Source organism: Zonotrichia albicollis, chromosome Z, assembly GCF_047830755.1.
Source record: "Zonotrichia albicollis isolate bZonAlb1 chromosome Z, bZonAlb1.hap1, whole genome shotgun sequence".
Taxonomy (NCBI): domain Eukaryota; kingdom Metazoa; phylum Chordata; class Aves; order Passeriformes; family Passerellidae; genus Zonotrichia; species Zonotrichia albicollis.
Genome location: NC_133860.1, coordinates 44669485 through 44691420, shown reverse-complemented (window position 1 = coordinate 44691420; position 21936 = coordinate 44669485). Strand labels below are relative to the sequence as shown.

Sequence of the window (21936 nt, the reverse complement as noted above, 5' to 3'; positions counted from 1 at the left end):
GTGGGCTGTAAGCTGGCTTTCTGTGTAATTACTGTGGCCCTGCATAAAACATGAGTTTTAAGCAGCCGTGTGGATGCCATCAGACTGGGAATGTGTCTGCAGTGCTCACACAGGCCAGGCCATTCAGCAGCTGTAAAGGGTAAGGGCAAATTCACTGGGCAAGAGCACAAGAAACAGATGCAGAGTTAGCAGTGCCAGCCTGCAAATCGTGCTTTCATGTATTCTCATGACCCATGCCCATTCACATGGAAGCACTCCGTTTGCTGATGTCAGATTACTTGTGATGTACAGGAGGCTCACTCACACCTAGCACAAAAAGCTCACAGTAGGATGATAGTAGAATCAACTCAAGTCCTATGGCCTTAGTTATAAGAGACATACATCATCAAACTTGAACTAGAGTAGTACTGACAAATAGGAGAAAGTGTATGTCAGGGAATAAGACAGGCCTTTTCGTGGGCTTAAGGCTCAGTTGCAGCTCAGCTGAGCACAACTTGCTGAGTTAAGAAGAGGTAGAAGCAGCCTTTGAGTGATTACCCAGTGTTGCAAAGGAGTAGGTTAGGTCGCTTAGAGAGGTATTAGCAAATATGGTTTTAATACAAACTTCAGCTTCCCGAAGTTTGATGTCAAGATCCATTCTATTATTCACTACATGGATGAAACATAGAAGGGCACATTGAATTAGAATAAGTTTAGAATTGTTTATGCCAGAGACACAAAAGGGTTATGAAGACCCTTCCATGAGCCATGAAATTCAGAGTGGACCCCCTATATTCTAAACTGCTGACGTAACATTGGTATTGCCAGGTCCAGTCTTAGTCTCAGACTTCAAAAAGGGTTTGCATCTAAAGAATGCTGAATGCATACATAACAGGGCAAAATAAAAATAATACCCTTGGTAGGCAGGGTATTAGTCAAACAACCTATAGACAGTGTACAGGTGGATGTAGAGGAGTGCCTTTTGGTCCAGCACAGAAACACTAGTGATGCCAAGATGGTTTTTTGCCTTTTCTTTTATATATCTTTTATACAACTTCTGTATATCCTCAGTATTCTTAGCAAGAATGCTTGTAATTCCTTAAGTCTGATAACTTAGCATAGCCCTAGTATTCTATTAGGCCAGGAGACCAAACATCCTAAAGGCCTTAAGGGGGTGGTAGGAGGCCAGAAAACCCTACACTGTCTTGGGAAACCAAGGTCCTCTCTGGAACACATCCTGTAAACTAGAGATTTGCCCATGCAGGGGGAATTCCACAGATGGGGGAATATCACACTATTCATCTAGGCCTCCCATTGGAGCACCTCTGTTAGATATGCTGATTTTTAAGGTCTATAAATTGTATACACCATCTATTGTAGGGGTGCATTGCAGCACATCCCACCTTGGTGAAGTTGTGCACCATAAGGATCTTTACTAAATACCAAGGTAAAACCCCTTGTCCCTTAACTGTGTCTGGCTCTCCATTTTTAAGACCAGGAAAAGGTATCACTAGGAACCCTTGGAAAAGATGGTTTTAAGATGTCTATGATAAAGACACTTGATGCATGAAATATATGGATGTGACAAAAATGTGCCTGAGGATACTGGAAGGCAGTGTTGGAGGGTGAGCACATCTGAGGAATGAGTAGCTGCAGGATTAGAAAGGGGATAGAAATTTTAGGGCAGTAGAAATTAAGGGGATCTATAGTGCCTCAACCCTGTGCTAGCAAAGGAAGTGCTCATCAGTGAGAAATTCCTGCTCCTCAACTGCTGTTATAGCAATTACCCCAGCATATCTAGGGTGTCAGGAAAGACAGCTCTTGGGAAGGTGGTTGTGCTCCTTCCTCTCTCCCACTACCAGCAGCATTAGCCTTGTGTTGTACTGTGGGATCACAGGATCTGAGTTCTGAGATGCCGGGCCACCGAGACCACCCTTGGGGGGCCCGGGAGTCCTGGAATGTTGCCAGAAGTGTCTGGTGGCAGGACTTTGACCCTACACGGGAGACGACACCTGTATGAAGATAAGAGGACTTCACCGGGGTGAATGGCGAAAAGATTAGCTAATTAGAGGGTGAGACACAGGGTTTAGGATTTATGTACAGGGGGGTTTAGAGGAGTAAGATGGAGGAATTGGGGTGTGTCCTGTCCTCCTTCTTCTTCTTCTACTCCTCCATCTTCTTTGGCCATGGTGGCACTTTTGGATTGGTTATTACTGAAAGTGCACCCAGCAATAAGAATAAATGGTATTGGGGAAAAATGATAAATATTGTACACGTAACAACGGGTATAAAGATACGGGGCGGTCCGGAGGACGGCACAGTGTGCTCATGGCTGACTGCTGAGCAGATCTCTGTCAAGCTGAAAGGACATCTTTTAGATAATCAATTAATAAACATAAAAACCGAAAGAAGAACTGAAGCCTCTTCTCGTCCTTCGATACGCGGGCTGTCCCAAGGCCACTCCGGGCCTTTCCAGGCCCTTCAAACAGCCGAGAAAACCCAACATTGTACAGAACACACAGGTTTCAAATTTGCCTAAGAGGTCAGAATTACACATCACATCTCAGGCAGCTTTGCACTTGCCTGCTCTGTCAGCCAAGGCAGCGTGAGCCCTGGGCAGGGGGAGGGTGTACAGATGTCTGAGAGACAGATCCTGCTCTGCTGCTGACTGCCTGCAGAACAGAGAAAAGCCAGAGGCTCATCAGCCCAGCTGGGATTTATTAGCTGCCAGGGCCATATCCACAGGTGCCAACTACCAGCCCAAATTACTACAATTTATATGTCAGTTTCTTTGTCTAGCTTTCTGGTGATTACTCTAAAGAGAACCACCAAATTTTTTTTGCTTCAAGTAGAGGAATGTGCAAAGGTGTGTGCCCCTGGCAAGGAACCTGTGAATATTTCAGATTGGAGAGGGAAGCAGCAGGCTTAGATAGTCTCTGTCAACATACAGAAGTGACTTTCAGGATCAGGAACATGTCAAAAGAGTGACCATGAGGAGTTTACGTATAACTCCTTATCTAGGCAGTAATAGGCTGTGAACAGCAGGGGTGCTCTCCTAGCTGTCCTTTCAGCTTAACCTAAAATTTTGCTACATTTCAGACCTATATAGCTTTCTCTCCCTATAGCTATCTAGTCACATGCTGTGGTGCCCTTAAAGCACAGTTTGCATGTACCATGGGAGAAATGAAGCAAGTAATCATAGCCCACAGCCTGATACTTCTGATAACAGGCATTAAAACTTAAATTCCTAGCACAGACACTTCATTTGTGACTCTCTAATCTTTCTAGACAGATTATATACAACTCTTTTACTGCTGGCCAGCTCAAACAGGGAAGAATGAGGGTACCCTTCATTCCTTGATAGAGTATATGTGCATACAGCTTTCCTAGAACTGCTTTTAAACACCTCCCAGTCTTTCACCCAGAAGGTGATCTGTTCCACCCTCTAAAAGATATTTTTGGGCACAAGACAGTTTAGCAGTCTCTATGCCCATCTCTATACTTTAGTTGTTATCATGTTTTGAGCAACCAACCTGTTTCTGAATGTAGCTCTGTAATAAAGAGCCTTCAAAGTTTATCCTTTTCTGTTAAGGCTACTTCAGCTGCACAAAGAGGCATGGAAGAGGAATTTGTCTTGTCAGACTCTTCCAAGAAGTGTAGGAGGCTGTAGAAAAAAAAAGTGGCTTCAGCAATTCCTGTATCCTAGGAGAAAAGATGTTCAGGAAAGTGAGTAGGGAGCTGAGAGCAAAAAGAGGATGCTCTGTATATTAAAAAGGAGTCCACAAATCAGTATCTAGGCTTTTCAAATATGTTTTGAACTTAAGCATCTATACACCCTTCATGTTACCACACTAAGTCTTCCATGAGACCATAAGACTTCTGCTGAGATGTGCAAGTTCTCCATAGAACAAGTCAAATGCTTTGGTTCCAGACTGCCTACAGAATCAGAAGGAATTGCAAGGTGGTGTAAAGATGCAAAAGTCATTAAATCCTGCCTGTCTCCAAAACTGGTGGAAGGAGGTTGGATTTAGCTGAAATGTTCTTCTGGCTAAACTAAGCCATTGGAGGAAGATTAACATCATCACTTCCACTGAAGAGTTGTCTAAAAAGGCATACATATTCATGTGGTCTTGTGTAGCGTGTATCTTTTGTGGGTACAGGCAAATGCTATATTTGAACACTTTCTAGGGCAGGAATGTGAACAGTGGGAAGCCCCTGCACATGGCTAGCAAGGATCCTTGCCAAAGCTAGATATGGAAACATAAATTGTTTTGTGGGACCTCTTGAAAAGTTTATTCTCTTTCAGTCTGTGAGATGGCCCAAACTCTAAATGCTGTCCTGTGGTCAGCTACATTTCCCTCTTGACAACAACTGACCCTAGCAATATTTCTTTGGAGCAGGTGTATATTCATGTGTCTCATGAATTGCTGCTGGACTTCCCAGCTCCAGCCTGGACATCCTTGAAAACTTTCACCAAAGCAAGGATTGATGGAAGATTCATAACAGTTGTTTCATGAATCCGTCCTTTTGAAAGTTTTGGCATGCTGACATACTGCAGCTAATTTTAATTTAATTTATTGATAACATCTTCAAATAATATTGATCCATTTTAAAAGCCAAACCTTTTGTGATTAAACCTATTTGATAACAATATTGCCTCAGTAGTGGGAAGGTAAAACAATCCAGGAATGAAACATTGTCTAGGGCTCTTGGAGGCTGACATCTGAATGTACTTAGTGGAGAGGAAAACTTTTTTTACTTTCATTTCTTGCTTCTTTTATCCTTAAGCTCAGTAATAAACTAGCACTCAATGGTTAAAAAGTCAGGAGAACAGATGTACGGTACGAGTGTACCAGGATCTGTATTTCAGCTATGGAGTGTAAATTATAAGGAAGTCCTTCCAAGAAGCTTTGAAAGTATCTAGCTAGCTTTAATTGCTACTATATTGCAACAGTAAAGATGATTATTATCATTATTATTATTCCAGTCACTTGATTGCACTGAAGTAAACACTTCAGTCAAAGTTCATTCGGGGTTCACTATTCAGCTTATTGCTTTCAAGGTGGGTCCTTGAGAAATTTCATTGAGCACTGCACACCCTCCAGTCAGCTCCGAGCCATGCTTCTTATCAGGCCTGGCTGGACTCTGCTAACTCTGCAAAGCATTTGAAGGCAAGAAGCATCATGCAATAAATGTTGAGGATTTTGGTGTTAGCAGCCACATGCTCTTTTCATTTTACATGGCTCTTTTCTTATCCGTGGCTTGTCCTTCACTTTTTTCATGTACACGTCCCTTTTGAGAGGGAACATGTCTAGTGATTACAGCATGTGGAAGCTTGGTTTTATTACATTTGGTTAGGGTTACTTTGCCACGGTGGGTGTGGGTTAGCAGTGAAATGAGAGTTAAAATGTTGGGTGTTTGGATGTGGCTCTGCCCTCGGGTGTGGTGCTGTGCAGACTGTGAGACCACTGAAGACTCTGGGGAAGCATTCCTGATGCCACTTGAGAACAACTTATGGTAAGGGATCTGTTCTAGACCCTACTACAATCTGCTTCACCCTGTTGTCCCAGCAAGCCACCCAAAGTCCCTGATATGCCCTCAAACTGCTGAAGAATCTCCTCATGGAATGCAAGTTCCTACTGTCCTTATGAAGTTCTTTTAGTTATCAGAGCAAAAAAGGACATACAGTTTTTACAGTGAAGTCCATAAATCTTAACAAGGTGTTTCTACCCTCAGCAAGAGGCTGTAGGGGAGAGACCAAAGAGGTGAACATGCTTTCCCGAACCACATCCCACAGGGAGGTGTCTCCAGTTAGGCAGGACACAGGGCACCACACTGCCTCTGCCTCTACAAATATCAGTGCTCTGGAAATCTCTGTATGTGCAGGGTGAACTGTGAGGGTTTTGCATCACTTTGTCAGTACAGTGATCTGTAGATAGATGTGAGGATGCTCATTTTTAAGAATATATTAATCTGCATGTTCTCCTTCCCAGCAGGAAGAAGTAGCCATCAGGCTGCTGTCTGGCAAAACCGCTGCTGGTTTGCCCTTTCCTATCCACACACAGAAGTCAGTGCATTTACTAGGCCTTGGATAAAGGTTTCATGGCATCAAAGCTCCTGACACCAGAGTATTACCCCATCAAACTCTCCTTGTTTGCTCTTTCCCGTCTTTCAGGTGAGGGTTGGAAAGAGCAGTTTCACCAGCAGCTTTGGTGGGAACTGAACTAAGTGTTCAGGCTACTTCAGACCCTCTGGAAACTCTTGCCCTTTTTTTCCAAGCTCCCCACAGCAAAAAGCCAAAGAACCAGCCCACAAACTCACCATGGAGTTGTATGAAGCAGAGACAGGAATTCTGCTTGTATGGCATGTTGTCCTGCAGTCTGCAAAAACTAGGCTGAAATATGGAAGCCACCTCCTTGCTGTCTAAGCCAGGTTTTTCACAATCTACCCAGATCTGGAATGACTAGCAATAGATCATCAGATGCTGACCCTGCGTAGCTCTCTAGGATGCAACCGTTCTCTTGATGAAAGTTTTTCTTAAGAAAACACAACACATCTTGATTCTCTCATGCATTATCATACTAGATCCTCTCTGTCTTCCAGCTCCATGAATTTGAACTCTTCAGCTGGCAGAGACCAAAGGAGGGCAGTGCCAGCTCTGCCCTTTCTTAGGAGCAGATGGCCTGTATTTACATCTCAGTAAGTCTAACTAGTCACCAGTCTCCCTGTCAAAGTGAGGAGTTGCCAAACAGAGCTGGAAATTATGATAGTTTCTGTATCAGTGACACATCTTGTTCAGCAATTTAAAATCTAGAAGAATTTAACAAGTGGGTATTTCCAATATCAATGTTCTCTAACGACTTGGCAAAAGTCAAGATGACTTTGTTTTATATGCAGGTACTGTCACCTGGATTTGCTGAACACAGGATTTTTGGCCTTTCTTTTGGTCAAATCATCAGTCTCTATTCACTGTATCTTGTTTTCATAGACATTTTTAGCAGTAAGATGCTGTGGATGGCACAGCAGATGGCCTTCATTTTCTCTGAACTTCAAATCCAAGTTTCAGCATGTACCTCAGCTTTTTGCTCCATGGTTTTAGTCTCCCACACAATGCAGTTGTATTTGCTTAACACAAAAACATATTTCCTCCATATAAAACAACAGCAAGGAGAGAATGGCTCAGAATAACTATATTAAGGAATTCATCAGATCAGCTGCTTAATAAAATATTGAATATATGACTGAGGTTTTTTGGGGTTTTGGTTGTTTGTGGGTTTTTTGTTTTGTTTTGTTTTGCTTTGCTTTGAAGAGTTAAGCCACATTTGGAAGCTCTTGAGTAAACCAATGACACAACAGTTTTAAGACTTTAAACCACTTTAAGCTTTAACCACTTTAAGCTTTAACCACTTTAAGCAAGCACTTTAACCACTTTAAGCTTTAAACCACATGCTTTAACCACTTTAAGCAAGCATGATAAGCAACTGCAGAGTGCCCCATTCAAACACTTTGGAGATCTACCTTCTGGACTCAGCTGTTAAGTCCAAACAAGCAGCAACAATCATAGTGTTTCAGAAAAGCTTAAAAATGCTTCTGTTGGAAATCTTCCTTCTGTCAGAATACTTATGTCTCCCAACAAGTTCCTGCATGGAGATGAACATCTCTGCTTCATCTTTGACACCAATGGAAATTGGGATGGTATGACTGCAGGTTGAAAGACAGAGCCCTACATTTTACCCCACTTTCATGGTGTTTTCTGAAATAGTATATCAGAGGAAAACATGTAAGGTTGTAATGTATTCCATACTTTTTCTAGTATAATCGGTACACAAGAAACTCTTTGGATGTACAGTCACTAGGGAGTAGTACCTACCCTGTTCTGACTCAAATGCAGTATGATCTTTACCCTTTGCTGTAAATTGGCTCAGAGCACATCTTTATGTGTCAGTTTTACTACTTACTTTCAGATGTTACCAACTTACAGCATTATGGGGCTGCTTTGCACTACATGTGATTTTCATTTTACACATTTTTCAGTTTCTTCATATGCCCAAATGAAAAATCCAGCATTCAGGGACATCACACGGTTTTATGATACTCTCCAGTGAGACTGTGTTCGGAAACTAATGAACGGATTATCCTCATCCATATGTGGTATTTTGCAGCTGTAGGAGATATGTTATTATTCCTTGTTTGTTTTGCAGCTTCCACACAAGCATGCTGATCTGGTTGCTTTGTAGAAAGCCTTTGCAAGTCACTCTGGGGAAGGTTGTTTTTTAGCAGCAGAACCCACTCCTAAGAACAAGTAGTGCTGATACTCAGCTGCTGCCACTTGAAAAGGGAAGCAAGGAAGCAAGCATTTATATTGGAGGAGTTACTTGAATGTCCTAGATAGTAGGAAATATCATGTGTGGTAGGAAGGGAAGGAGCTTAGGAAACTAGGTAAGATGCATGGGAGAGGATGACAGGAAAGCACATGAGAACAAATGTAGTTTTAACACATTTCCCAAAAATAGTTTCCCAAAAAGTTTCACATCTACTTTGCTTTGGAAATTATTTCGGTCCATTTGCAGACAGCAACATTCTTAAGGACAGCAAATTCAGCAAGTTTCACTGATATAGTATGTTGGATAAAGAAGATACTCCACACAGATATCTCCATGCCAGGAGAAAAAAAAAGGAGAAAGCCCTACTTTTTTTTGTGGTTTTACAGAGAATCCAGCTCAAAGAATCCAGCTCAAAGAAAGGTGAATCCAGCTCCCAACCTTCTGTTGGGACCCAGGATTCAAGGTGTGTCTTGGAGAAAGGGTTGATTAGCATTTGCAGATGCCAAAGTGCCAAGGGAAAATTGAAGCAACATACCTGAGAAAGCGCATGCCAATGTTCCACCTCTTTTGTGTCTGCAGGAATGGTATTAAGTCATATCAACCAAATGTGTGCTTTAGTGCAGAAGAATGAGCTGCTGCGCAGTGAGCAGTGAGAAATGGTGGAGTGCAAAGATTAGCTGTCTGTTATTACTGCACTGCAGAAGTGCTCCCTTCCCCTTCCCATCTTACTCCCACAAAAGAGACAACTCAGAGTTGCTCTGTCCCACTGCTTGGGAGTAACACCAGAAGCCAAATTAAGACACTGCTACAAGGACCCTGTTGTTAACATTTGTATGCTTTTCTTTCTGAAAGCCTGGACTTGTTACCAGTTGCCGTAAATTACAGAAGATCATGCACTCAGCATAACCTCTGGCTCATACCCTCTGTTAGACACAAACCCCTTTATGGTTAGCTATACCATCATGGCTTTGAGGTTAAATCATTACAAATAGTGCTCACTGCCCCGTGGCTTTACTTTCTATTGTTATTAGTTTGAATTCCCTGAGCCACTCTCCTCTAATTCTGAGCAAGTAATTTAATGGACTGAAGAAGAGTTTCATCTCAAAAGCCTTTTTCCTCTCACTTCTTTGTATTGCAGAGCCTCTGACTAAAGCCTTCATACCCAGCAGAGCATGCTCCTCACTGCTACATCTGCAAGCTGTTAGTTCAAATTTTCTGCTCATGCAGGACACAGAAGCTTTGTAAGCAAGTGATTTTGCATGGAGGGGTGTATGAAAAACACAGATCCAGTGCCTGAAAAAGCTAAAGCTTTCTGACAGAAAAATCTCATCAGCAGACTCCAAAACTGGCTGCCACACACCCACTGGCTGTGGCAGCAGCTGGCTGTCCCTCTACAGCTGGCACTCAGCTTGTGTCTGTGCCCTCCATGCCCAGCTGGGGCATGCTCTATGGGAAGTGTGTGGATGTTGGACCACCTGCAGGACCTTGTTGTCATTTCCCACTTTCTCAAAGGCCAGGAAGAAGGAGGAAGTCTGGCAGGGCTCACCCAGTAGTCTCCCTTGTCAGTCTTGATCTTGTTTTCTCCTATGCCTTTGTACCACACAGAGACAGTTTCCAAAGAGACCAAGCTATTATATCTCTCTGTGCACATCCTAGAGGTAGATGATGGATAAGCAATTTCAATATGAAGCCCTGCCTCCCCAAATTCAAGTCCTAGACCAGTTTGCCAAAGAGAGAATGGAAATTATTTTAAATTATGACTCCTATTTTCTCCATCCATTTGTAAAAGAGTAATATGGAAAGGTGCAGTATGAGATGGTGTGGATCTTGTGTTTGAAGCTGAGGGAACTCCCTAGCATAAAGCCTTTTAGTTGTGCTCTAACACCACTACCCCCATCTAGAGCCTGAGATGACGATTTAGCATCCCTTTAAACCACTCAGGTTTGCTTAGCTGTGCAGTATGATTGATGATATGCTTTCAGAATCTCACAACTATTCCTTTTCTTACTTTCTTTTTAGACCTTGAAGTATTAAAGTCACAGGAAGTAATTTCTTCTTGTTCTTGCAAGAATCAGTGCTCATCATGAATATAGTATAGTAGGCAGTCATTTAAGAGGAATTAATTTAATTCCAGTGAAAATTACAAAAGTATTGGGAAATACAAGTTCTTCATGTCATGCCTGAGTCAGAATGGCCTGGTGGACACTGAGTTGACCAGAAGGCAGCAGTGGCATATACTCTGGCAAGTGTGTCCACTGTATTTGGCTGGGTTGCCAGCTCATGGAAGGAACTGAGTCGTCCTCTCTTGTCAGCCCTGTGAGATACATCTGGATTTCTGTGTCTAGTGCTGGATTCATCAGTATGAAAGAACATAGTGGAGTGAGGTCAGCAAAGGTACCTTGAAGATTGTTAAGGCACTGGAGTGTTTCTGATATCAGGAAAGGATGAGAGAACTGGGCCTTTCTAACCTGGAGAACAGAAGATTCAGGGGACTTTGTCACTGATATATATATCTAGTGGGAGAAAAGAAGACAGATCTTATAGCGGTGACTAGGACAGAAATAAAGACAACATGCATTCATGCAGGAATACAGGAAATTCCATCTAAACAAAAAAATCTTTTTTCCTATGCAGGTGCTCAAACCCTGGAACGTGCAGCCTAGGGGGGCTGTGGAGCCCCCATCCTTAAAGGTGGCTTTAATCCAATATGAAAGGAGCCTGAGCAACCTGCTGTGGGCAGGAGTGGCACTGCCTCCAGAGCTGCCATCCAGCCTCAGCGCCACCACAATTCCACCCTGCAGTTCCATCACACAGCACTGCCTCCTAACTACTAAATGTGTTTGAGGATATACTAGAGGAAGTAGTACTGCTTTACAGGATAAGGACAGTTGAAATTATAAGTGTAAATAAAACTTCTAAATTAAATGAAAGATTAAATAAAAAATGTTTTTGCACATGGGTTGAAGTGTAAGACTCCTGTATATTTGTCATCTCTGAGACACTAAGATCTTCTGAAGATTTTTTCTGCTCTCCATTCATACATTCTGCTGCAGGTCTAAAATTTCCCAAAAGGGGTTGGATTTACCAATACATAGTTTGCACAAAGATTTTGGGTTTTCTCTGTGTATACATACTTTGGTCCTTCTGAATCTATGTCCCAATGATCCTGGGACTACTGACAGCATCTTCCCACAGAAGATGAACTCCAGTGTGATTTTCACAACCCAGTAGCAAACCATCTCTGAAGGTGAACAGTTCATACCCATGTCTTCTGTCTGACATTCAAAAGGGGAGACTGGCAATGGCCAAACCTCATGGAGGAGGTTCTATGGATAGATAAAAATCAGGAAGAGTGTAATTGGTGCCACTATTAGCTCTTGAGACAGGATAGAGAAAGTACATCACACATGGTAGTAGTTCAACGTGCCTGTTTCCTGTTCAACTAAACTGGCAAAGAATGAGTAAAAAATCTAACAACTAGTTTAAACCCAGACTTGACTAAATGCCGTGGAGTATAGATTCAGAGGCTGTCAGCCAGACACTGTGACCATAAAATGTAGCATTCCTAAAACCTTTGCATCTCTTCTAAAATTATTTCTTGATTCCATCTTTCATGGATAATTGCATGCTTTGCTGGGCTCCTGTTGGAGTACATATCTGCAGGATTGCCTATGCAGTTTTTTGCTTTTCCTTAGGTGGAAATTAGTATTTATAAAAATGGGAGAAGGGCCATTGCCCTTTTCCAACGTAATATTTCATTCTTCCAATTCTTCCAACACCATATCTGAACATAACTGAATATGAGGAACCACTTTTTATTTTTCTCCTGTTGGTTACTGTGGAAGTTCTGTTCAAGAAGGATGCTTCCTCCCATAAAACACCAATTGATTCCTATCTCTCCACACTGACATTCCTGACACTAGTTTTCACATGCTTCCCCAGCAGCCCTTCTGGCATAAGACATGGTTTGTCCAGGTTTCAATGCAAGCAAACAGAAAATAGCTGATCGCTACTATCTGAGTTAAAGGAGGCATTGTGGGTACTTTATTCTGTTCAACTAGCAGAAATTCAGAGGAGAAACTCAGTGACACGGTGGGACTCTCATACCTCATGGGCAATGGTTCCTGGTGCCAGCTTTCACACCAAGGCCAGTTGCATGGTAAGTGCTTGGTACAGAAACTGAAAGGCTTGGTCATGCAAACAAGCTGTCAAATTAAAATAAGAATATACCTCCCTGTTTTACACCTAAAATAAAGAAATTGAGGCAGTCTCCAGAAATTGGGCTGTTAACTACACCAGCACTTGCTCCTTCACAGTTGGCTAAAAAGTGACTTGCTCCCATGGCCACAAGGAGATGAGGGGCTCAGACTGCAAAACTTGGAGAGGTCTTTGTCATAGCAGAAGGACAAGCAGACAGGACAGGGCTGTCTTATTCTCAGGCCAGAATTCAAAGACATTCCAGCTGATGGTTTCAAAAGCTTTTGAGTCTTGACACCCACTGAGTGACTTTTTTCTGGTTATCCACTTACCTTGTGTGTATATTGCTCAAACCCAGCATCTCAACTTGAAGCTTCAAAGACATCTAAAACAATGGGCAATTTCAAGACAGACTTTGTTGAGATGTCAGTGTTTGTGCAGTCACCTCTGTAAAGCCAATACCTGAGACAAGGCTGGCAACCCAACCTATGGAGCAGGGACTCTCCCCACACCCTCCGCAGCCCCTGTTGTGATTTTCCTGTGCTCAGTTTTCATGAGGGACAAGCACTATCACTGCAGCAGCTGTCAGTAATCTCCCTCTTCTCGCAGTGAGCCCACTCCTGCCCAGGCACTACAGAAAGGTGTTTCTTTGCCTTTGCCTCCCCAGGGCAGCCTAACATCTGCACCACCAGCACTTCCTTGACAAGGAAGGGTACTGCCATCCACTTTCAGAAGCCCACTTCAAAAATTTGGAGTCAAGGTCCAGAACAGAGTCTATTCAAGGATTGCTCTTATATACAAGATGCCAGGGCAGAAAAAGGCAGCTTTCCCCTGGGCCAGGGGAGTAAGGCCAGGCAATAAGCTAGGTACTGCCTGGGGTGCTATTAATTCTGAATTCCTCTAGCTGTCTACATTTATACACCTCTACAAACCTATAAACATTTTTGTCTCAGCATGTGTATAGAGAACCCATACTTCCAACAAGTAGTTGGCTGTCTCTGATTATGCCATCTCCCAGGCATGCTATTTTGCAGACCTAGTGAATAATTGTTCTTCGTACTACTTTCCACAGCTATTTTGTGCTCCACAGCCAGAAGAGGTTCTTGGCCTCCTGTCCAAATCCCAAAAGTGGAACTTCCCAAGTGGCATGTTCTACCATCACACGAAAATAGCTGTGAAGAAGAAGCCAGAACGGAATGAGAAAATACAACCTGACACCCACAACTGCACCACAAATGTGAACCTTATACTCAAACCAGTTGCACTGTACAGGAGATACAGGCATCCACACTCCCAAAAATGCCACAGAATTTGTATTGAGGAAGCAGAGAGCATAGGGGACCATAAGATATTTTACCAGCTGACTTACTGCCAGTAAGACAGTGGCTTGCAGTAAGCACTAGACAATTTCAGAGCAATGCCTTCTCCTCTTTTTCATGAGTTTGCACAGCTGCACCAGCTGATGTAGGCACTCTGCTCTAGAGAAGCTTATGTCTTAAAGAGTGCTATACAACCACTATAAAACTGTGTGAGGAAAATCATATGCTAAATCATAATCATCTTGCTCAAGCTACTAATCATCCTCCCCATGAGTAAGAGACTTTTCACACATTTTTGATAAAGGAAAGGAAAAAAACTTAGGGATGCAACAAGCTTTCAAGAGTGAGAAGTAGGGCTCAGGATCTAAGAAAGAAAAGGAAACAAAGTACAGGGTGATGTAATGGAACTGTAGCAAGACATGAACAAGTGACTGTAAGAAACACCGACTCCAGTGACATTTGTTTGTTATCAAAGCAATTTGTCCAAGTCTCATCTCAATTTTTTCAAATAGTAGAAATGTCACTCATCCCCTGATGACTGGGTACTTGAGTAAAAAATCTGGGACATTCATATACTGTATATAACAGTGTGTAGTCCTGGGTTTGTGTGAGGGAGGATATGGTTAATTTTCTTCTCAGTAGCTGGTACAGTGCTCTGTTTTTATTTTAGCGTGAGAATAATGCTGATAAAACACTGATGTTTTAGTTTTTGCTCAGTGGTTCTTTCCCAAAGTCAATGACTGTTCAGTGTCTGCTGCTCGGGCAGTGAGCAGACACACCAGCATCTGTGAGGGCCTGACCCAGCCTGGCTGACCCAGAGGGCCATTCCACACCACAGAGTCATGCCCATGGCTGATTTTTGCTGGGCACGGGCTGGGTATCGGTCAGTGGGTGGTAAGCATAGCATTCTGCATCACTTGTCCCTCTTCAGTTTTATTCTTCTGTCTCTCCTTTCATTGCTACGACATTACAGCTATTACAGAATAGTCATTGGTGTTGCTACTGTTACTACATTTTAATTTGTTTCAGTTATTAAACTGTTCTTATCTCAACCCGAGTTTAACAGGTTTTTTCCTGATTCTTCTCTCCACTGTGGAGAGAGTAGGGCAGAGAGTGAGAGTGGTGCTTGCCAGCTGGGGTTAAACCATGACGTGTGTGTACCCACAAATATTAATATATACTTATAAAAAAAAATGCTTGGTATATGTTCAGGATTTGAATTTTTTCAGTTCAATTTTTTCTTAAAAAGGTCAGGAGGTACCAGTCTGTCAGAGATCTTTGGTTTTCTGGTCTTTTTTATTAGGAGTTAAATAAAGACAAGTGATTGCCTGGAAAAATACTTCGGATGTAAAACTGAACAATGTTAGATGCACACATTGTCAGGCAGAAAAAATATTTACGTGGGACTAATTCCAGTATCTGATATTGGTTCAGTACATAGATTGTTGAACTTTCTTTCATCTGTGATCCTAGTTTATACCAGCAGCTCATAAACCAAAACAAATCACATTTTTAAAAACAAAGGAAGTCCTGCTTAAGTTAAACTCCTTTCTAACATTTAATGTTCAACAAAGCCAAAGAAGGAAACAGTGGTGAAAGCAAGCAAATATGAATTATGAGGAATATCTCTCCATTTATTTCAGGTAAAAGCTGCTTAACTTGGTGTTACTGCTAAACAGATTCACAAGCAGATTCAGATCAAGCACGTTAAAACTCCCTCTAACGGCTACTGGATAAAGGACACACTTGGAAAAAAAAAAAACATCTCACTGTATTTGAAACCTATTTTTCACTAAGAAAATGTTGGTATGAATTATTTTGAAAAATGAAACTTAAGCCAGTTCCCAAGATTCTTTTCAATTACAACTTTTTTTACATTCCTAACATAAAGCTTTTATGAGTTTTGTAAGATGTGTTATGCAGAAATTTACACATTATGTAAAATGTGTTTTCTCTAACCTGCCTGTTGCTTTAGCAAACTGGCTTAGAAAAGCACTCTGGATTGATGATTCCTCCCATACACAAAAAGGGTCCTGGTATTCTGCAACACCACTCCCAACAGCAACACTAAACACTCAGAGAGATTACTTAGTTACAGAATCTGGAATTCACAGGCAAAATAAGCATTTAACCTATGCAGGGAGTGTAATAAAATTAGAAAAGATTACATTCTGCTCACAATACCAAGCAGAAATTGTCCCTAGAAAAACCATGAAAATAAAGAACAAACATCAACTCCTTTCAATTGGATGAGCACTGTGCACAGGATTAAAATGTTAAGGAGGAAAAGTATCTAACAGATTGCCTGTTAGCACCAGTTAGATGTGCTGGCAGCAACATATAGCGAAAAAACTTACAAAGTCACCAATTTAGAAAGCTTCAACCTCTGTCAAAATGAGATCTAGCAAAACCTTTACCCATAGCCCTAAGGCAATTTCAGTTCTCAGATAATTTTGGTTGGTTGGATAGTCTCCTTTATTTCTATCTTTATTTTCTACCCCTACACACAGACATAGGATTAAAAACTCAGAGGCCATTATTTGATTTCTCATTACCAGTAATGATTCTGAGCATAATTTTTACAGCCATAATTTTTACAACTACAAATCACAACTACAACTACAAAAAAACAAGAATCTCAGACTCTGGCTGATCAAAAGTGAAATGTTCTCAGAAGGAACGTATTCAAGGGGGTAGAAATTTGAAGTAAAGTGAATTGAACATTTAAAACAATGTAAAAACTGATTCTAAAAAGCAGACTTTTATTCAAAAACTGAACTTCAAAAAATGCTGATTTTTTATCAAAGGCTCACTAGAGCCATTCCTCTCAAAACCAATCTAGTAATTTCTCCCACTTTAGTAACAGAAGTTTTATAGAGAAATGTGGAATAGACCAGTCTTCTGTGCTAGCCTGCACCCCCCTTCAGAATAAGAAAGGCATATGGAATCTGATCCAAACCTCACTTACATAAATAAAAAGTTTTGTGAATCCACATTTGCCTACATGAACTGCTGTTACTTCTTCTCATAGCTGCTGGAGGTTCAAAGGACAAATGACTGCTTACCCCAGAAACTTAAGTAGTAAGCACATTTATAACGGCTGATAAAATAAGAAGTATATTTTGAAAGTAGAGCATATTTGCCTGCAAGATGCTAGAGACACAAGAGAGATCAGTGTATGTTTGTAAATAAACTCATTTTATTGAATGGTTTGAAGGGCTGCTTAAAATAAAAACACTTTACAGTCTGTACATGCAGTTTCAATTTTAAAAAATTAAATTTGTTGTTCAGAAAACATGCATATTTATGTACATCATTTTGAAATAAAAGAAACCACTGTCATTTACTGCAGAAATTCCTCTTTAAAAATCTTTTAAGAGATTAGGCAGTCAGGAGAAATTCTGCAGAAAGCAAAGCTTAGGAAGCTTCTCTACTCTGAAGGTAAAGTTTATTCATTCAGAGACATTAGTAACAGCAGAAGAAGGTCGTTTAAGGATGGATTCAACCGAAAATGACAGTGGCTCAGTTGTTGAAAGCTTTGTTGTGGCCTGTTTGGCCCCAAAGAAGTCTTTTGCACATTTGTCTACAGTAAACTTGTATTTTTGGTTCTCTTTAACAGCACACTCCCGGTATTTCTTAGAAGTGTCTTCAAAAGTGTCCTTCACAAATGACATTCTTAACTCTGCTGTTGGAGTGTCAGGAAATGCCTGATGGAACAGTGACTGAAAGGCACTGTACTTGAGCGGTGGCGGGGGTTTGGTACTGTTTTTGCTGATCTTGCTTAATGCCTGCTCCTGAGGAGACAGAGAACCCTTATCAGAAATCTGGGAGAAAGTCCTTTTTGGAGGAGAGAAAGCTGACCTCTCACGAGCTTCCTGATGAAGGCACAGCATTTCATTACGTGACTGCTGAATGTCTCGCGTGTGAGTCAGAACAAATGAATTTTCCAGTTTTGGAGGAATGATGTCATGCTCAGTGTTTGGACAGTCCTGACTCTGTGAGACCCTGGCATCCCAACCTGCCCCAGGTTTGAGAGCTTGGACAGCAGTAGCATTTAACAGGCATTGCTGGTAGAGGAGAGCATCACTAATGGGGCCACATTTTGGCCACACTAAGAACCTAGAAGACAGGGGATACTGCCTGTAGGTAGTAGCTACACTGACATTTGAAGAAATTAGTTCCATGTTGCTAGGTCCTGAATACTGCATCGTTAGATCAAGGCAGGTTGGTAAAAAATTTGGAAATTCCTTGTTTGGGTTATCAGCTTGAGTAGTGTTGAAGGCTGTTTTATATGAATTGTATTCAGCTCCACGCACCATACGGTTAGGGAGAAAAAGGGCAGCTGCTTGTGTAGCTTCCATCATATCTCTCTCTTTATACTCCCTCTCTAGCATAATGTTCTCCAACTCCTTATCAGCAAAAGCCCGTCTCTTTCTCATCCTGTCACTTACAGGAGGTGGCAAGGGTGAATTCCCTCCCAGGTAGGAGTCTGTTGGAATTGGACGGTAACCTAAAACAACAAAGCAGCATTAGGAATTAAGCCACATTAAAGCTGTGTTTGTAAAACAGCTCCACGAGCCAGTCCCACCAAGCACCGTGCTTTTGCCACAGACCCTGGTCACCATCAGCTCCTACAGAAGTCACCGTGACACAGAGGCTTAGTGATCAGGCACATTCAGTTCCTCAGTGCAGATAAGCAAGCCCTGCTTTTTTGACGTGTTTAGCATCCACCAAAGCTAGCTGATTAGTAGTTTTCTTAAAAAGCAGTTCCAGACAAACAGATTGAGGAGGGAGAAGGAAAAAAAAAAAAGGCAAAGCCCTACAGTGTATTATGACTGGTATTCCATCCTGAGGCTTAAGGAGAGAGATAACCATTCACTTTTAACACATATGGAAAGCATTCAAATATTTTATTTCTTGTGAACTAGAATTTCAATAAAACATAGAAATTCAGCATCCAGTGCATTCAATTACCAAGCTACCTGGCTTAATTTAATAATACAGATAGGACACAATCCTGTTTGCTCTACCCAGACAAGTAATTACACTGAATTAATGGATGTATTTACATGAGTCAGGAGAACAGGATTTTACCTGTTTTAACCCCCATTCCTCTCATACACGTTTCCCCTTTTCCAAGGAAGATACCTATATCTACAGCTGGTGTCTTTCTATTTTCTAAAGATGAATCATTATGTACACATTGCTAGAGATGGTAGAAAATCCCAAGGAGAACTAGGAGAAAAGAAAAAGACAGTTATGATAAATTAGAAGAAGAAGTACAGAAGAGTTTTCAAAAAAATGAACTGTAGATGTAAATTAGAGGTTTCTAAAGGGACTAAATATTAATTGAGCTTGAACAGACAAAGAAAAGAGCTTTTTATTCCAGAAAAAAAATTGGGAAGTACAATGATTTATAGAGATATGGTTTGGAAAGTAATTAAACCAAATATAGGAATAAATATATGCACAATCCCAAATGGGTGTGGGGGAAGAAATAGAACCTTTAACTAAAATAATGATCTTTTAAAAGACAATTCTTCCACAGTTAATATTTTCAACAGTGAAAAAAATATTTTGCAGATCTTACTTTTGATAATGTCTCAAACGGAACTGCTGTGTAGGCATTCAGATAAAACGAAAAAAATCATCTATTTACTCGTTTGCTGATTAAAACACCCGCGAATAAACTACCCTTTGAATAAATTACCCTGCACCGCAAAACGCCTCTGGGTAGCCATGTAAAAAGACTGCCAGCTTGTAACGGTAACTCTCAAATTTCAAACTACCGTTGCTAGCATTTCAGGCATTATTTTGGGCGGAAGGGACAAGGAACTGAAATTCTGCCGCATCGATTCCAGCCTCGAAGGGCCGGAGCCTCGGCCGCCCGGCGCGGGTAGCGGGGCGCGCTTTGGCGCCTGTTTCGGGGAAGGACGCTGCCTTTCCCGCCTTGGACGGGACGTGCGGGTCCTCCTGGGGCACAGCGGGGTTTCCCCCCTGTCAGCGGTGCTGCGGGAAGCCGTGGAGGGACAGGGGATGCTCTTACCTTCCAGGATGCTCTTTGCCAAGAGGCTGGGCGTTCGGACGTGCCTCTGGTAGACGGCTTTGCGCTCCAGACTTGCCTGCTTCCCCGTCAGCCCCTTCTTGTCCTAAGAGAGCAATCGGATTGATGGCTCCGTCAGACCGGCGCCGCCCGTCCCGTCCCGTCCCGTCCCGTCCCGTGTCCCCTCACCTCGGTGGCCTGCTGCCGTCGGAGCGCCACCTGGGCGGCCATGACGCGCTGCCGCTCCACCACCAGCAGGCAATTGGCGCACTGGCAGTCGCGCCAGCGGCAGAACCGCTTGTGCCCCTTCAGGCACGACACCACGCCGTGGTTGCGGCACCGGGCGCACTTGGGCGTGCGGCTCAGCTTCCGCGGTTCGCCCCGCCGCGGGGCGGCCGCCGCCTCCTCGCCTTCCTCCTCCTCCTCCTCTGCCTCCTCCGGGCCGGTGCTGCCGCGCGGAGCGCCGGGTGCCTCGTCCGGCTCCCCTTCCAGGCTCTCCACGTCGATCTCCCAGTCGGCGCCGGCGCGTTCCTCAGCCATGGCTCCTCGGCGGCGCAGCTGCAAGAGAGGGGTCAGGCCTCCAGCCCCGCGGTGGCACGGCAGCCGGAGCACGCCCGGCTTCCGAGGTGCCCGCCTGCGGCCCCGCTGAGATGCGCCCCCGTCGGGAAGTCACGGCAGAGCCCGCCTGGGATGTGATTTTTCCCCTCACCGTCAGCTCCGGTCTCCCGCGCACGACCCGCGCGGGGCTCAGCATAGACACGACGGACGCCTCCCTCTGTCCCTCCCTCCCTTCCTCCTGGCGCGGCTTGCGGAGAGCTGTGATAGCCCGCCGCAGGCAGGAGCGCGTCTCCTGCAGCCAAGATGTGGGAGGAACCTCCCCAGGGCAGTGCCCCGCGCTGCAGCGCTACGGCTCTGTCCGGCCCTAAGAGGGTCCTGCTTATTACAGGATCCCGAGAACCATGCTGCCAGCTGCGTTCAGACTTGGGACACAGGCAGAGGACAGCTGGACTTCACACATCGCAAAGGTAGTTTGAACTCCTAGAGCTCTCTGAGGAAGCTGCGTCTTCCGATCCCCACCTGCTCCCACACGACCTCCCTGTCCTTGCTTTGCACACTGCACTTACCAAAGGCAGGTGGTGCAGGAAGAACGCGTCCCTCAGCTCCTCGCAGCTCGCAAGGGCCGCTGCCCCAGACCAGTCGAGACAAGGAACTCCCGATCCCAGCACCTGAAGCTTAAGGCTCCCCGACAGCAGGGACGCCGCGCCGTCGGGGCGATGCCTGCGGTGAGGCTCTGCGGTGCGGTGCGTGGCTGTGGGTGCGCACTGGCCGCGCCGGGCCGGGGACGGTACCGAGCTGAGCCCGCCACGCCCAAGGATGGCACCCAGCTGAGTCGGCCGGCGCCGGGGATGGCACCGAGCTAAGCCTGCCGCGCCCGAGGATGGCACCGAGCTGAGGGCACCGCACCGGGAATGGCACCAAGCTGATCTGACACCGAGCTGAGCCTGCCGGGGATGGCACCGAGCTGAGGCCGCCGCGCCGGGGATGGCACCGAGCTGAGGCGGCCGGGCCGGGCCGCGCCGATATCAGCGCCCGCCGCGCCGCCCGCGCCGCCCATTGGGCGCCCGCCCGCAGGCTCCGCCTCTGATTGGCCCGCGCGGCCTCGGCCCTGCCCCCGCCGTGCCCGCCGGCCGCTCGTGGGTGCGGGCGGGCGCGGAGCGAGGCGGAGCGATGAGGGCGGTGAGTGGTGAGCCCCCGCTGCGGGGTGCAAAAGGAGTGCGAGGGGAAAGGAAGGGAGAAAAGACGGTAGCGCTCGTAATGGGGACAGCTAAGAAACCCGCTCGGCAGGCGAGCGGCGTCCCCCTACCCGAGGAGCGGATCGGGGGCGAGGGTTTAAAAGCCTCAAACAGCCGCCACATTTTTCGTTTGCCGTCGTTCCCGTTGCTTGACCCACTAGTGAAAGGTACGCATGGCAGTGGTCTTTTTTCCAAGTCTGAAAATGCGGCGGGATCCTTTCCCTTCGGGAATTAAGGCGAGGAAAATTACTCTATTTTCTACCGTTCACTCCCTTCAGAGG

The 21936-nt window shown here is 44.2% G+C and overlaps 1 protein-coding gene across 3 annotated transcripts; it reads right to left on the bottom strand.

The window, feature by feature from the left end:
- Positions 1–17107: 17107 nt before the first annotated feature.
- DMRT2 (doublesex and mab-3 related transcription factor 2) lies at positions 17108–20706 on the bottom strand. Of its 3 annotated transcripts, XR_012578155.1 has the most exons (5): positions 20572–20706; positions 20052–20420; positions 19866–19968; positions 18914–19054; positions 18198–18329 (listed from the first exon to the last, which is right to left on the bottom strand). XR_012578155.1 is itself a non-coding variant. In XM_074532914.1 (4 exons), exons 1-4 carry the CDS (start codon positions 20614–20616, stop codon positions 17272–17274), a joined length of 1575 nt encoding a protein of 524 aa, XP_074389015.1. In that variant the 5' UTR covers positions 20617–20706; the 3' UTR covers positions 17108–17271. The 3 variants fall into 3 exon arrangements, 2 of the variants coding, with proteins under 2 accessions (XP_074389015.1, XP_074389014.1); XM_074532914.1 differs by lacking the exon at positions 18914–19054 and having other exon boundaries at positions 17108–18329; XM_074532913.1 differs by lacking the exons at positions 19866–19968; positions 20052–20420; positions 20572–20706 and having other exon boundaries at positions 17108–18329; positions 18914–19036.
- Positions 20707–21936: the final 1230 nt, after the last annotated feature.